The sequence below is a fragment of the Oryctolagus cuniculus genome, chromosome 9 (genome assembly GCF_051225735.1).
Source record: "Oryctolagus cuniculus isolate XC-2025 breed Fujian yellow rabbit chromosome 9, ASM5122573v1, whole genome shotgun sequence".
Lineage (NCBI taxonomy): Eukaryota > Metazoa > Chordata > Mammalia > Lagomorpha > Leporidae > Oryctolagus > Oryctolagus cuniculus.
Window position 1 is genome coordinate 78,903,263 of NC_142875.1, and position 13,726 is coordinate 78,916,988.

At 37.7% G+C, this 13,726-nt stretch overlaps 1 protein-coding gene across 10 annotated transcripts in view; it reads right to left on the reverse strand.

Moving 5' to 3' along the window:
* Positions 1–13,726, reverse strand: part of NBEA (neurobeachin) — a 732,675-nt gene that overhangs the window by 520,383 nt on the left and 198,566 nt on the right. For all 10 annotated transcript variants that reach the window (XM_070049020.2, XM_070049018.2, XM_051831739.3 and 7 more), the window contains exon 18: positions 7,838–7,946. In XM_070049020.2, the coding sequence (XP_069905121.1) occupies positions 7,838–7,946 (109 nt within the window). The remainder of the gene's footprint in view (positions 1–7,837; positions 7,947–13,726) is intronic.

Sequence of the window (13,726 nt, forward strand, 5' to 3'; positions counted from 1 at the left end):
AGATACGAATGCAGATATAAACATCTCAATGAAAAGACAGGACCCAAGACAGGCCCTGAGGATCTGACGGGATCTGGTATCAAAGAAAAGGGATGGCATTGTGGCATAGCAGGTTAAGCTGCAGCCTGCAATGCCAGCATCTCATATGAGTACCAATTCGAGTCTCAGCTGCCCCACTTTCAATCCAGCTCCCTGCTAATGCTCCTGGGAAAGCAGTGGAAGATGGTCCAAGTATTTGGGTGCCCACCATCCACGTGGGAGTCCCAAAAGGAGTTCCAGCCTCCTCACTTTACCCTGGCTCCAACCATGGCCATTATGGTCATTTGGGGAGTCAATCAGTGGATGGAAGATCTTGCTCTATCTTCTTCCTTTCTTTCTCTCTGTAACTGATTTCAAATAAATAGAAAAATCTTCAAAAAGACAGAAACAGAAATGTGCAGGAAATAATCCTGTACTAAAAGTAATCCCCAACCAGAACAAAGTACTACAAAGGTTCAGAGCCAGATACAGCCACAAAATCCTATGGCCACAAAATCCAATGTACTCTAGCCACAATTTGATTGTTAAACAGCTACGTATAACTAGTAGCTATCATATTGGATATGGAATGGAAACATCAATGAATTATAAGCACAAAGATAACTACAATTATACTATTTATAGACACAGATCAGAGTGCAACATTATATATTTAAATTTTATAAGTGGAATTATTTTGTAAGCAATGTGTTAAAGCAAAATTATAGGCCTAAACAGAGGCTACCTGCAGCTTCTTTTATAACCAACTCTTTCTTTGGTCTCATTACGAACTGGTCGTCTTGTAATAGTAGGCTCAACTTTTTGAGACAGGATTTATGGCAAACTATTGACCCCGTTGTTTCATTCAAGTGCCACTGTAGGTATTCAAGTTAGAGAATCTTTATAGGTTTAGACAGCTTATCTAACTTTTTGACTCTGAGCTTCTTTATAAAAATAGTTTGCATAAGATGATATCTAACATATTACCCCCTTCTTTCTATAATTTTGCAAAGAGTTTTACTATGAAGTATTTCATTTTAAAGTTGGCCAAGTCCTTGCATTATCACCTGTGCTCAGAAATTAATAACCCTTAGAAAAAGCTAAAATACTTTTCAAAATAAATATACATGCTTTCCTTTATTGTATTTATTTAAAGATTTATTTATTTATATGAAATTCAAAAAGAGAGAGAGGGAGAGAAAGGGAGAGAGTGGGAGAGAGAGGAGAAAGAGGGAAAGAGGGAGAGAGGGAGAGAGAGAACGAGAGAAAGAGAGAGAGAAAGATCTTCCATCTACTGGTATACTCCCTAAATGGCCCAAAACGGCTGGGCTGGGCCAGGCCAAAGCCAGGAGACTTTAACTGCATCTGGGTCACCTACGTGGGGTGCAGGGGCCCAATTTCTTCGGCCATCATCTGTTGTTTCCCTTGGCACATTAGCAGAGATCTGGATCAGCAGTGGAACACCTGGGACTTGAACCAGCACTCATAAGGGATACCAGATTTGCAAGCAGCAGTTTCACCTGCTGCACCATAATACTGGCCCTCCATATTTTTCCTTCAAATAGCCGATTATTTCTATAAGCAATTGAGCTCTTCGTCTTAGTATGTAAAGAGTAATAGTAAACCTACATCTATAAAGCAAAAACACTGTGGAGACCCATAACTATATTAAATATAAACATTTAGTTGTTTATGTTCAGAAAACATATACTAAAATATAACAAATATTTTGGGGTTAAGTTAATTTCCCTAAACTAAAAAAAGAAATTGAAGATATAAAAAATTTCAATGTGGATATCAACCAACTGATTATTTTTTAAATTTATTTTCATCTACTTGAAAGGCAGTGACACAGACATTTCTTCTACCCAGTGGTTAACTCTCTAATTGCCCACAAGAGCCAGGGCTGAGCCAGGCCAAAGTTAGGAGCTAGAAACTCCAACAAATTGTCCCAGGTAGCAGGTAGCAGGTAGCAGGGACCCAAGCACTTTAGCTTCATCGGTTGCCTCCCAGGATGCATTAGTAAGAAGTTAGACTGGAACTGGAGGAACCAGGACATAAACCAGCATTCCTATATAGGATGTGGCTGTCACAAGCAGTGGCTTGATCTGATGCGCCACTATCTCTGAGCCAATCAACAGATTCTGAGAGTGCAGGACCTGGTTGATGCTCAGAAGATGAACTGAACCCAAACTGCAAGTCTTGATACTGTTTTCCTTCTTTAAATTTTACAACTATGTGAATTAAAATTTAGGTTGATACTGAAGAGTTTTAATTTTTTGAAACCAGTTTCCACTCATCAAAATAATATGAATTCCAACTTTTGGTGATATAGAAATAGTAACACATTGTCCTGTCATTCTGGAAATACAGTTTGGTTTGTTATTACTATTAAAGCTTATGTTGAAGTCCCTTTCTACTATTTAATGGGATCAATAGTGCTAATCATTCATTTATTTTCTTTCTTTTGTCATTTTTCTTTTATTGACTTCTGGTATAAACACACTATGTCTTCTTTTTTAGAAACTGAATGCATTGTAAACTCAGAGAACTTTACAAATTATTTCAATTAACCATGATTATTATTCTGTTTTATGGACATATATCAGAGCTAACACTGTGACACAGTAAGTGAAGCTGCTATGACACCCGCTTCCTTACTGGAGTACTGATTAGAGTCCTAGATGCTCTGTTCCGAATCTAGCTCCCCACTGGAAAATGGCAAAAGATGGCACAGGTAACTGGGCCCCTGCCATCCATTTGGAAGACCCACATGGAATTCCTGGCTTACTCACTTGCGCTCTCTCCCCTCAACCCCTTTCTGCCTTTTAAATCAACAAATCTAAAAGATTTAATCAAAAAAGGAAAAGATTTTGCATTATTACCAAACTAATCGGCATAGCCCTGTAAATTGGACCTTCCTCACTGAAGAATGGCTGCAGTATAAAACACCAGGTTTCAGAAGATCCAAACCCATCCTGACATTCCTCAGGCAGTCACTTTTCCTTACACAGTCAATAATGACTTGCTTTGTGTAGTGTAGAATATAATTAGAGAACAAAATCTGCCTGCTATGAGTCTACAGGAGCACAGGTGGGAGGTAAAATGCTGCTGAGCTGCTTGTTGTTTTTTCAGAAATACGCACACTCACCCACACACATGACATTTCTTATTCTATGTTTGATTTACACAGTTTTGCAAATTCAACATATTATACCATTATGCTGAACTTTTATTTTAATGTAAGGATTCACTGATTAACCAGGCTTTATACTTAATTGTCAATAATAGGCCAAAACAAGCAAAGGGTCATAAAGTTACACAGGCAAAAAAGAAGTTTTAATGTGTATAAGCATCATTGACCAAAGCAATTAGTAAGTAAGAAAACCAAGACGCAAACTGTACAAGTTATTCAATATTAGACACTAGTATTCAGAATCCTAACCTGATATTATGTAAACTTTCAATTCAAGAGATCTATAGTACTGTAAACTGAATTTAATGTCAGGTATTGGAAATTTTAAATTATCTCCATGTATTAGAGAACCTGCTCATTTTATGTCCATTTATTTATGGAATTACATGGTGAAAATGATTTAACTTGTGAGCCTCTGTTTTAAAAGACAATTTAAAAACCCAGTATTATAGGATGGATGTAAAATATCAGATAATGGATGTAAAGCATTTATCCAGGTGGCTGTCAGGTGAAGTGTCCAATAAAGAGTAGTTATTATTAGGGAAATGAACATACCAAAGAGGAAAAGCAATGAGCCCATCACACTCTGCGTGGAGAAGACCATTCTATTACGAGTAAGCCTTCTCCAAAATGTGTGGTCCAGAAGTGTGGGGAGCAATCCGGACTAGACTGAGTTGCTTGAATTAAGACTTATTCTATGCATCTGCTCTCCCACAATATGGCGCTGGGAGAGAAGTAAACAGCTTCCGCACAGCTGCCTCCAGTTCAACCAATTAACTGTAGGACTTGCTCCTGATTGGAGAGCAGCGTACTCGGCGTGTGGGCAGCCGAGTTGGGATTGGCAGAGAAGGACTATAAAGGAGGAGAGAAACGGCATGCACCGGGGAACATCTATGGGGAACATCTAAGGGAACCCGTGCAGCCCCCGAGAGAGCCGGCCGGCGGTGTGCCGCTCCCCTGCGGAAGTGGGGAATGCGGCCAGGGGGAACTGCCCTTCCACGGAGGTGGAAGGGATAGTAGCCAACCCGGGAAGAACCAGCAGCAAACCCGGGGAGGGCCGAGCAGACAGAAAGAACAGCGCAGGGTCCTGTGTTGCTCCTCCACGAAGAGGGGGAGCGACATAATGGTGCCGTGACTCGGATATGAAGCCTAGGCAGGGTTTAGTGTCGTTCCCCCATGAAGACGGGGAGCGACAAGAAGTATTGTAGATTACAAAGTTTCCAGAAGCTGAAATTTATTTGCATAAACCGAGTATCCCTAATAAAAAAATTAAAAATCTGAAATGCTCCAAAATCCAAAACCCTTTGGGCATCACGTGTCATTCAAAAAGTTTTGGATTTTAGAGCATTTTTGGTCTTACATTTTCAGATTAGTGGTGCTCAATCTTATTCCATATTCAGTTCTGAATGCCAAATACTGGAGCAATATGTAAAACTGTTATAATTCAAAGGGTATTGTTCTGGAGAGTACAGTCGATAAATAATATGGCTTTTATCTCCAAGTACGGATAAAAGAACAGCTACTCTTAGATTTACAGGAGAGAGTTCTAAAAGATAGAAAAAATGAAGATAGATAGATAAAGGTAACATTATAGAGCAGGGTCCTGAAAACTATAGCCTATTGGCCACATCTGGCCTATCACCTGTTTTTGTAATACAATTTTATGGGGACACTGTGCATTAGGTCTATGGATGCTTCTGTGTTACAACTGTGTACCGTATAGCCCACAAAGCTTAAAATATTTTGTCACTTTACCAGAACAGTTTGCCCTCCCAGTTTTAGATTAATTATTTTATAATAAAAATATTTGTAAAAATTAAGTGGGAAAAGGAGGACACAAACCTATATATAGGATATCTTTATTAGAAAAGTGTTTATTTTCACCTATTTGAAAGGGAGAGTAACATTGATAGTGAGAGTGAGAGTGAGATATCTTCCATTTGCTGTTTCACTCCACAAATGCTGACAATAGATAGCGCTGTGCCAGGCTGAAGCCAGAAGCCCAAAATTCTATATGGGTCTCCCAGGTAGGAGCAGGAACCTGGGTACTAGAACCTTTATCTCCTGACTCCCAAAAACATTAGCAGGAAGCTTGATCAGAAGCAGAGTAGCCAGGGCCTTGAATGAGGTTCTCCTATATAAAATGTGAGTCCTGTTAATAAGCGATTCTACAGGTACGTTTTACTTGATGCTGTTTTATATTCCATAAATTTCTGTAATGGATGTGTGTTCTGATTCAAATAATATGTTGTTAAATAAAAAACACATAGGAGAGTTACATTTCTTTGTGTTATGGTACAGCAGGGATCAGCAGTATTTTGTTGAAAATGTCTGCTAAGTATTTCAGGATTTGGGGGATTAAACAGTCTGTTATAACTACTCAACTCTATTGCTGTAAAGTCACCCCAAAAATATAATTAAGTGTACAAGAATGGCTAGCCTTCTTCCAATTCAACTTTACTTGTGGATATGAAATTTAAATTTCATATAATTTAACACGTTTCAAAATATTTTCTCATCAATTAATGTTTACAGGAGGTATACAAACTGGAACTGAACTGAGTCTGATCTGTGGCTTAGACAAAAACTTGTAGTATTAGAGAATTTTGAATTTTTCCCATATTTACAAAATTACATTAGAATTCTATTCAGAATATCAATCTGCCTTCCTCAATGTCTTTCATTTAATTTTCTGTGCTAATATGAGGAAATCTGCAATGATGAAACTATGTTTTATATTTTTTGACCGCTACTTTTCTAAGTTAGGAATATTATAATATGTTTTTGGCAATTTCAATGACTATTCTTTTGTTGTTCTTGTTTATTTATTTGAAAGTCAGAGTTATAGAGAGAGGGGGGAAGAGATCTCCATCTGCTGCTTAACTTCCCAAATACCTGCAATGGCCAGGGCTGGGTCAGGCCAAAGCCAGGAGCCAGGAGCTTCTTCCAGGTCTCCTATGTGAGCAGCAGGGGGCCAAGAACTTGAACCATCTTTCATTGCTTTTCTCAGACCATTAGCAGGGAGCTGCATTGCACTTGAAACAGCTAGGACATGAACCAGTGCCCATATGGGCTGCTGGCACTGAGGGTGATAGCTTAACCTGCTATACTGCAACATCAGCCCCTCAATGAGCATTCTTTGAACACAATGATAATGTGCTTCAATTAACAGAAACATTGCCATATCTTCTAAATATTTAACAAAATAATCCACAGTCTCCTCTGTTTTAAAAATTGAGATTTTAAATCTATCTTTCTTTTCTTGTTCTGACATGATAGGCAAGTACAGGTATTTAAAAAAAAAAGGGTTGACAATATATGTGGTACATAGACCAATGCTGAGTTAAGCATTGCTGTGGTTCCTTGTGAGCTAAGTGGCAGTGCAGAGTGATGTGAGCATGCAAACATTCTGTGTTAACTGTAGTTGTAGTGCAAAAGCAGTCTTAAGCAATCCATAAACAAATGAGTGTGGTTGTATTCCAACAAAACTACTTATGGACATTAACATTTGAATTTCACCTAACTCTTACCTATCATGTATTATTTTTCCTATTTTTTAATCATTCAAGAATACAAAACAGTCCTTAACTTGCACACAAGCCACATAAAAACAGACACTGCTAGTTTGCTAATGCTTGCACTAGAGAAAAGAAGTCAGATGACTGAAAACCAGTTTCAGGAAAGTAGAATTAAGGTGAATGTGAATAAACATTCCTAATATTTTACTAGCATTTAAAAATAAAGTAGCCACTTTGTGAGATAGTACATACATTTCACAGGAAATACTGAACCTAAAGTTATATGCCCATCTATCAGAAATAATAAGAAAGAATTTCAAAATTGAAATGATATCTGAAGGTACATCCAGATATCTTTTTTACAAATAACTCTTACCCACATTTTATCACAAAATCAACTGTAGCTTCATGGTGGTAGTTGCGATCTATTAGAAACAGGCAGAGAGCAAGAGCAAGAGGGTGAGGAGGAAAGAACTAACAAATGACACTCTATGGGTGTAGTTGACATGATAAAGACTTTTCAAGGCCAGTCAGACAACTAACACTCAAAGATAAACCAGTGGGCCAACAAAAAAAGACTGGCAAGGGAGCTGGTGCTATAGTAGTTAAAACTGCTGCCTGCAGTATTTGCATCCCATATGGGTGCCAGTTAGAGTCCCTGCTACTCCACTTCTGATCCAGCTCTCTGCTATGAACTGGGAAAGCAGCAGAAGATGGCCCAAGTGCTTGCACCCCTGCACCTGTGAGGGATACCCAGAAGACGCTCTTGGTGCCTGGCTTAGGATTAGCCTAGCTCCTGCTGTTGTGGCCATTTGGGGAGTGAACTAGCAGATGGAAGACCCCTCTCTCTCTCTGCCTTTGCCTCTCTGTAACTCTGCCTTTCAGATAAATAAATAAATCTTAAAAAAATAAAAAGACTGGCAAATAATTTTATAGATATGTTTCAAAATAAATAAATATCTATGGCATGTATCTTTAAAAATTATTTTGGCTTTATTGGCTCTATTTTATTAGCTTTTTAGATGAACTAATTACTAATCAAAATAACATAGTCTAAGGGTTTCCATTATATATACTTCAAATTTTTGTCATACATAATTTTTACCTCATATAGTGTATTGTATGTTGTAACCGTCACTGTGTTTGTATGCAACATCAGCCGTTCTCCAAGAAGAGTGAAAAGACTATGGGTGTGCATAATTTCAACTTTCCTCCTGAAAAGAAGGGGGGAAAAACAACATAAAACACATTGGGTTCTCTAATCACATGACTTTGGGATAAGACACAATTTATAAGAAAATATTGAATCATGTAGGCAATTATTTTTACAAGCATCTATCTACAAAATTAAGCATTAGTTTATAACATAACTGTCCTTAAAGTTCCATGAAAGTTGTTCAAGCACTTCTCAAAATATCCATAGAAACTAAAAGAAGAAATATATAAATTATATAATATTATATAAAAGCTGAGTTATTACTTTCAAATTTCTAATAAGTATTTAGAATTTTTACTGGGTTACAATTATTATTTTTTTTTTGACAGGCAGAGTGGATAGTGAGAGAGAGAGACAGAGAGAAAGGTCTTCCTTTGCTGTTGGTTCACCCTCAAATGGCCGCCGCGGCTGGCGCGCTGCGGCCGGCGCACAGCGCTGATCCGAAGGCAGGAGCAAGGTGCTTATCCTGGTCTCCCATGGGGTGCAGGGCCCAAACACTTGGGCCATCCTCCAATGCACTCCGGGGCCACAGCAGAGAGCTGGCCTGGAAGAGGGGCAACCGGGACAGAATCTGATGCCCCGACTGGGACTAGAACCCGGTGTGCCGGCGCAGCAAGGTGGAGGATTAGCCTAGTGAGCCGCGGAGCCGCCTGGGTTACAATTATTAACCATAACACAGAGACCACATAATTTTTAATTATGTGCATGTAAATCTATAAAACAGTGTATAATAAACCTTAACATCAAGTATCTAAAATTATGGTTAAAACTTAATAATATAACTTGATATTATGATTACAGAATAAAATAATTCTACACGTCATCATTGCTTGTATTTATGTTTTTCCACAGATTAAAAACAAAACTCAGTACTTTCTAATGACTGTTCCCGTCTCACATCCATCAGTCTGACAGTTAAAAGACCTCTTCAAAGATAGTTCTAGCTTAAAGAATTACTGCACGCTTCTCTTTCTTGTTTCTTGGAATTCATGATATGGATTTCCTTGGCTCCCAACCTCTCAGTATCTCTTGTCTGTCTCTGATTCTCTATTGTTCTGTTTGGCTTTGGCAACTGTGACATAGACTACAGAACCACCAATCTTTTTCTTTTCATCCTGAGTTCACAGCTGTACTACATTTCTAGCCTCTCTTACAGGTAGGTATGGCCATTTAACTTAGTTCTAGCCAAAGAAATGTGAGCAGAAAAGTTGTGTACTGTTTTTAGGGCTGGCCCACAAGAAAAGCACTCATTTACATCTGTGCTCTTTCCCCCAGCCTGCTATACAGCAGCCATATGATGAAGCCCAGGAAGTCACAGATGGAAGAAGTTGCCTGGTTCTCAAATCACTACCTGTAAGAGAATCAAATGCTGGGAAAACCCATTTGGATCTTAAGTGAAATAGAAAGACAGCACTAGTCTGGTAAGTGACTGAAGGTTAATCATTTTATCTGTTGTACCATCTATTGTTATCTCAATTATTATAGAAATCAAAAGTATTTATTTGGGTATCACTCACCTGGAAATCCTCTCTTCTAACATCAGACTCCAAGTTGCAATCCACAACTGAACCCATAGGACATCCAGTCCCCTCATCTAATCCTCCTTAGTCCAGTGAGGAAAGCAGAAAAATTGCCTAAACTGATGAGGATCTTAGGGCATCTGTCTTGTGGCTGAGTTTGCAAAATCACTTATGGAAAAGGTCAATTGGTCATTTTAGAAAAAGAAAGGCAAGATTTATGGATATTACAGTGCTAAAGGAAGGAAGACTTAAATGTCTTCCTATTCATGACACATGGAAGAAAAGGAGGCTTAAGGCATTCACTTTTCATAATAAATAAGGAAAAAATGCCTAAGAACTTTCCTGGATGCATCTTTAGTACGATGAGCTGGTCAATTTTATTGGGCCATATGGAATTTAGAATAATTTCTTCACTTTGCTATTCCAACTTCAGCTACCAGAGAAATTCATGCTCTCTGGATTATCCCCTCCAATGTAAATGCTTACACAAACAACTAACTCTAGGTTAGGGGGAAACTTGAATAATACCGTACAAATACCAAGGAATAGAGAAGTCAGCTTCCTTCTGCAGTTTGCATGTAAAAATAAATAGTTACGAATTAATTTTGCTGCATACCAGTCAAGAGCTATCAAAAAAAAAAAAAAGTCATCATAGGACTTTGTTTCCCACACGACAAATAAGAATGAACTAGCCCTGTGATTCAGTACAGGAAAAGACTCCACTAAGACAACACAGGAAAAAGTAAGATCATAACCTGTTTACACTTAAGACCTAAACAGACTTCAGCTTTTAGTGCCAATTTCCTTTATCTCTTTTTTAAATTTTGTTTTTAAAATTTAAGAGACATAAAAATTTTACATAATTAAGGAGAACTATTTGATCTTTTGAGACATGCATAATGTCCAATTGGGGTAACCATCTATCTACTCAAGCATTTAACATTTCTTTATGGCAAAAACACTGAAAATCTCATCCTCTAGTTTTTCAATAGAGAAATGTACAGTATGTTAACACTATCTACAGTTACCCTACTGTACAATAGAAGCCCAGAACTTCTTATGCCTATCCATCTAGATATTACCTAGTACCCATTAATCAACCGTTCTCCATCCCTTTCTCCCCTTTCTCTCCCCAGTCTATGGTAACCACCATTATACTTTTTTACTTCTATGAGATCACTATTTCTCTAGACTGCACATGAGTGATCATGTCATAACTGTATGCAAATTAAATGCCTTACTACAGTTAGACTGGCTAAAATCAAAAGAAAAAGATAACAAATGTTAGTGAGGATGCTGAAAAAATGGAATCCCTGTGCATTGTTTTGGTAATTAATGCAGCCATGGTGGACAACAGTATGTAGGTCCCTCAAAAAACTAAAAACAAAACTACTGTGTGATCCATCAATCCCAATACTGGGTATATACCAAAGGAAATGAAATCAATCTGTCAAGGAAACATCTGTACTCCTACTATTCACAATAGCAAAGAAATTGTAACAACCTGACTGTCCATCCACTAGTTAATGAAAAAAAGAAAATGGAATACATATACACAATGGAATACTACTCAGCTATAAAAAGGATGGACTCATAACTTACAACATGTATGGAACTGGAAGGTATTATGTTAAGTGAAGTATGTTTCATCTATTGCATTGCACAGGATTTCTGCCCACTTTTTTTTTTTAATTTCTGCCCACTTTTTTTAAAATCCACTTTTTTTTTTTAAAAGATTGTTTATTTATTTGAAAGGCAGAGTTAGACAGAGAGAAGCAGAGACACAGAGAGAGAGAGGTCTTCCATCTGCTGGTGGATGCAGAAGCCCAAGAACTTGGGCCACCCTCTGCTGCTTTCACAGACACACTAGCAGGGAAATGGATCAATCAAAGTGGAACAGCCAGGATCAAACCAGTGTCCATATGGGATGCCAGCACTGCAGGCCAGGGCTTTAACCTGTTATACCACAGTACAGGCCCCCATAATCCACTTTTTTGAAGAGTACACTTCAAGGGACTGGCATTGTAGTGTAGTGAGTTAAGCCTCTGCCTGCAATGCTGGCATCCCATATGGGCACCAGTTTGGGTACCAGCTACTCTACTTCTGATCCAGCTCCTGCTAATGCACCTGGAAAAGCAGTGGAAGATGGCCCAAATGCTTGAGCCCCAGCAACCATGTGGAAACCTGGATGAGCCTTTAGGCTCCTGGCTTCAACCTGAGCCAACCGCAGCTATTGCGGCCATTTGTGGAATGAACCGCAGTTGAAAGCGCTCACTCTCTCTGCCTCAGTAACTCTTCCTTTCAAACACATAAATAAATCTTAAAAAAAAGAATAAACTTCTAGTCATACAAATTTATACAGATTTGTTAGCTTACTAAACATTATACAGAAGTGTATTCTAACTTCCTTCTTCACAAAATAAAAAAGCTTTTTGTGGATGGTCACAGAAATATTCTGTATAATAAATTAAGAAAATATATGTAAATAAAAATACAAAGATTTAATTATATAATTCAGATATAATTACAAATATCAATTTATGTTCTCCCATCTTAAATACTATGTAAATAAATATGCAGATGGATATAAATGATATCTATACAATGGAATTATTCCATACAAGGTAATTTATAGCTTGTTTCATTTGAATTAACAATATATTGTGCTTTTTTCAGTGTCATGAAATATCACTAATAAAAATACAGCCTGATAAATTTATTCATTCACCATTGTTTGTCTTTTATATTTTCTCTAATTTTTGTGTCATCATAAACAAACTTTTCCTTGGGCATATTATTTCCTTAGGCTGAATTTTTTTAAGATTTATTTATTTATTTGAAAATCAGAATTATATAAAGAGAAGGAGAAACAGAAAGAGAGATCTGTCATCTGCTGTTCCCTTCCCAGATGGCCACAATGGCTCTGGCTGGGACACACTGAAGTAAGGAGCCAGAAGCTTCATTTGGGTCTCCCAAGTGGGTGGCACTGTTTCTTAATTTCTAAGTAGTGAAGTTTTAGGTTCAAATTTTCCAAAGAATTATTTTTTTTTATTTAAAAGTAGAGTGATAGAGAGAGAAAGAAAGACTGAGACCAAGAGATATTGATATCTTCCATCTACTGATGCAATCCCCAAATGCTTGCAATAGGCAGTGCTGGCCTGGCTGAAGCCAGGAATCAGGAATTCCATGAAGGCCTCCTACATGGAAAGGCAGGACCTAAGTACTTGGGCCACCATCATCTATCTTTCCAGGCACATTAGCTTAAAGCTGGATCAGAAGAGGAAAGGGCAGGACTCAAATATACACTCTAATGTGGGATTCAGGTATCATTAAAGTGGTAGCCTGCTGTATCATAATGACTACCCTTTAGTTTCTTTTTTTGACTTCTGATTTTATTACGTTGTTTTCAGAAAATGGTGGCCAGTATATTCTCCTCTTGGTTAACTTCGTTCCTTTTATAATCAAGGACATGATTTTTTTTAAAAAACTTCTTTAGCCATAAAGTACATTCTCAAAGATGTGAGACTAAACATATGAGGACACCTCAAAAAAGTTCATGGAAAGTGGAATTGATTTACTCTGGCACAAAAATTTTTTAAATCCATGCATAGCTTTTTCATAACACATTTTTCATGAACTATTTTTAAAAATATTATTTATTTATTTGAAAGGCAGAGTGAGAGAAAGAAAACAAGAGACAGAGAGCAATCTTCCTTTCACTGGTTCACTCCACAACTCCCCTAACAGCCAGGCCAAAACTAGAAGCCCAGAATTCCATCTGGGTCTTCCACAGATGCAGAAGTGGCCCAACTACTTGAGTTATCACATGCTGCCTCCCAGGAGTATCAGCAGGAAACTGGATCAAAAGTAGCGTCTGGGACTTTCAAGGACACTCCAATATGGGACATAGGCATCTCAAGTGGTGGCTTAACCCACTGTGCCATATCGCCCCCTTCATGAACTTTATTGAAGACTGCTCATATGCATGAGTTTCAAAAATGTCTGCACCAAAACAAACTTATTTTTAGAATTCCATTTTCTACTAACTTTCTTAAATACCCTACTTCATGTAGCTCAGTAAATTTTTGCAAATATTTTTATGAATATTACTCAATTTCTTAACATATTTATGCATTATCTATTCAATTGGTCCTGTTCTTAAAGAGACAGATGCTGTCTACACCATCATTGTATTTTATCAAGTTCTTATTGAATCTGTAATAGATTTAACTTTGTATTATTTAACTGTGATATTTTG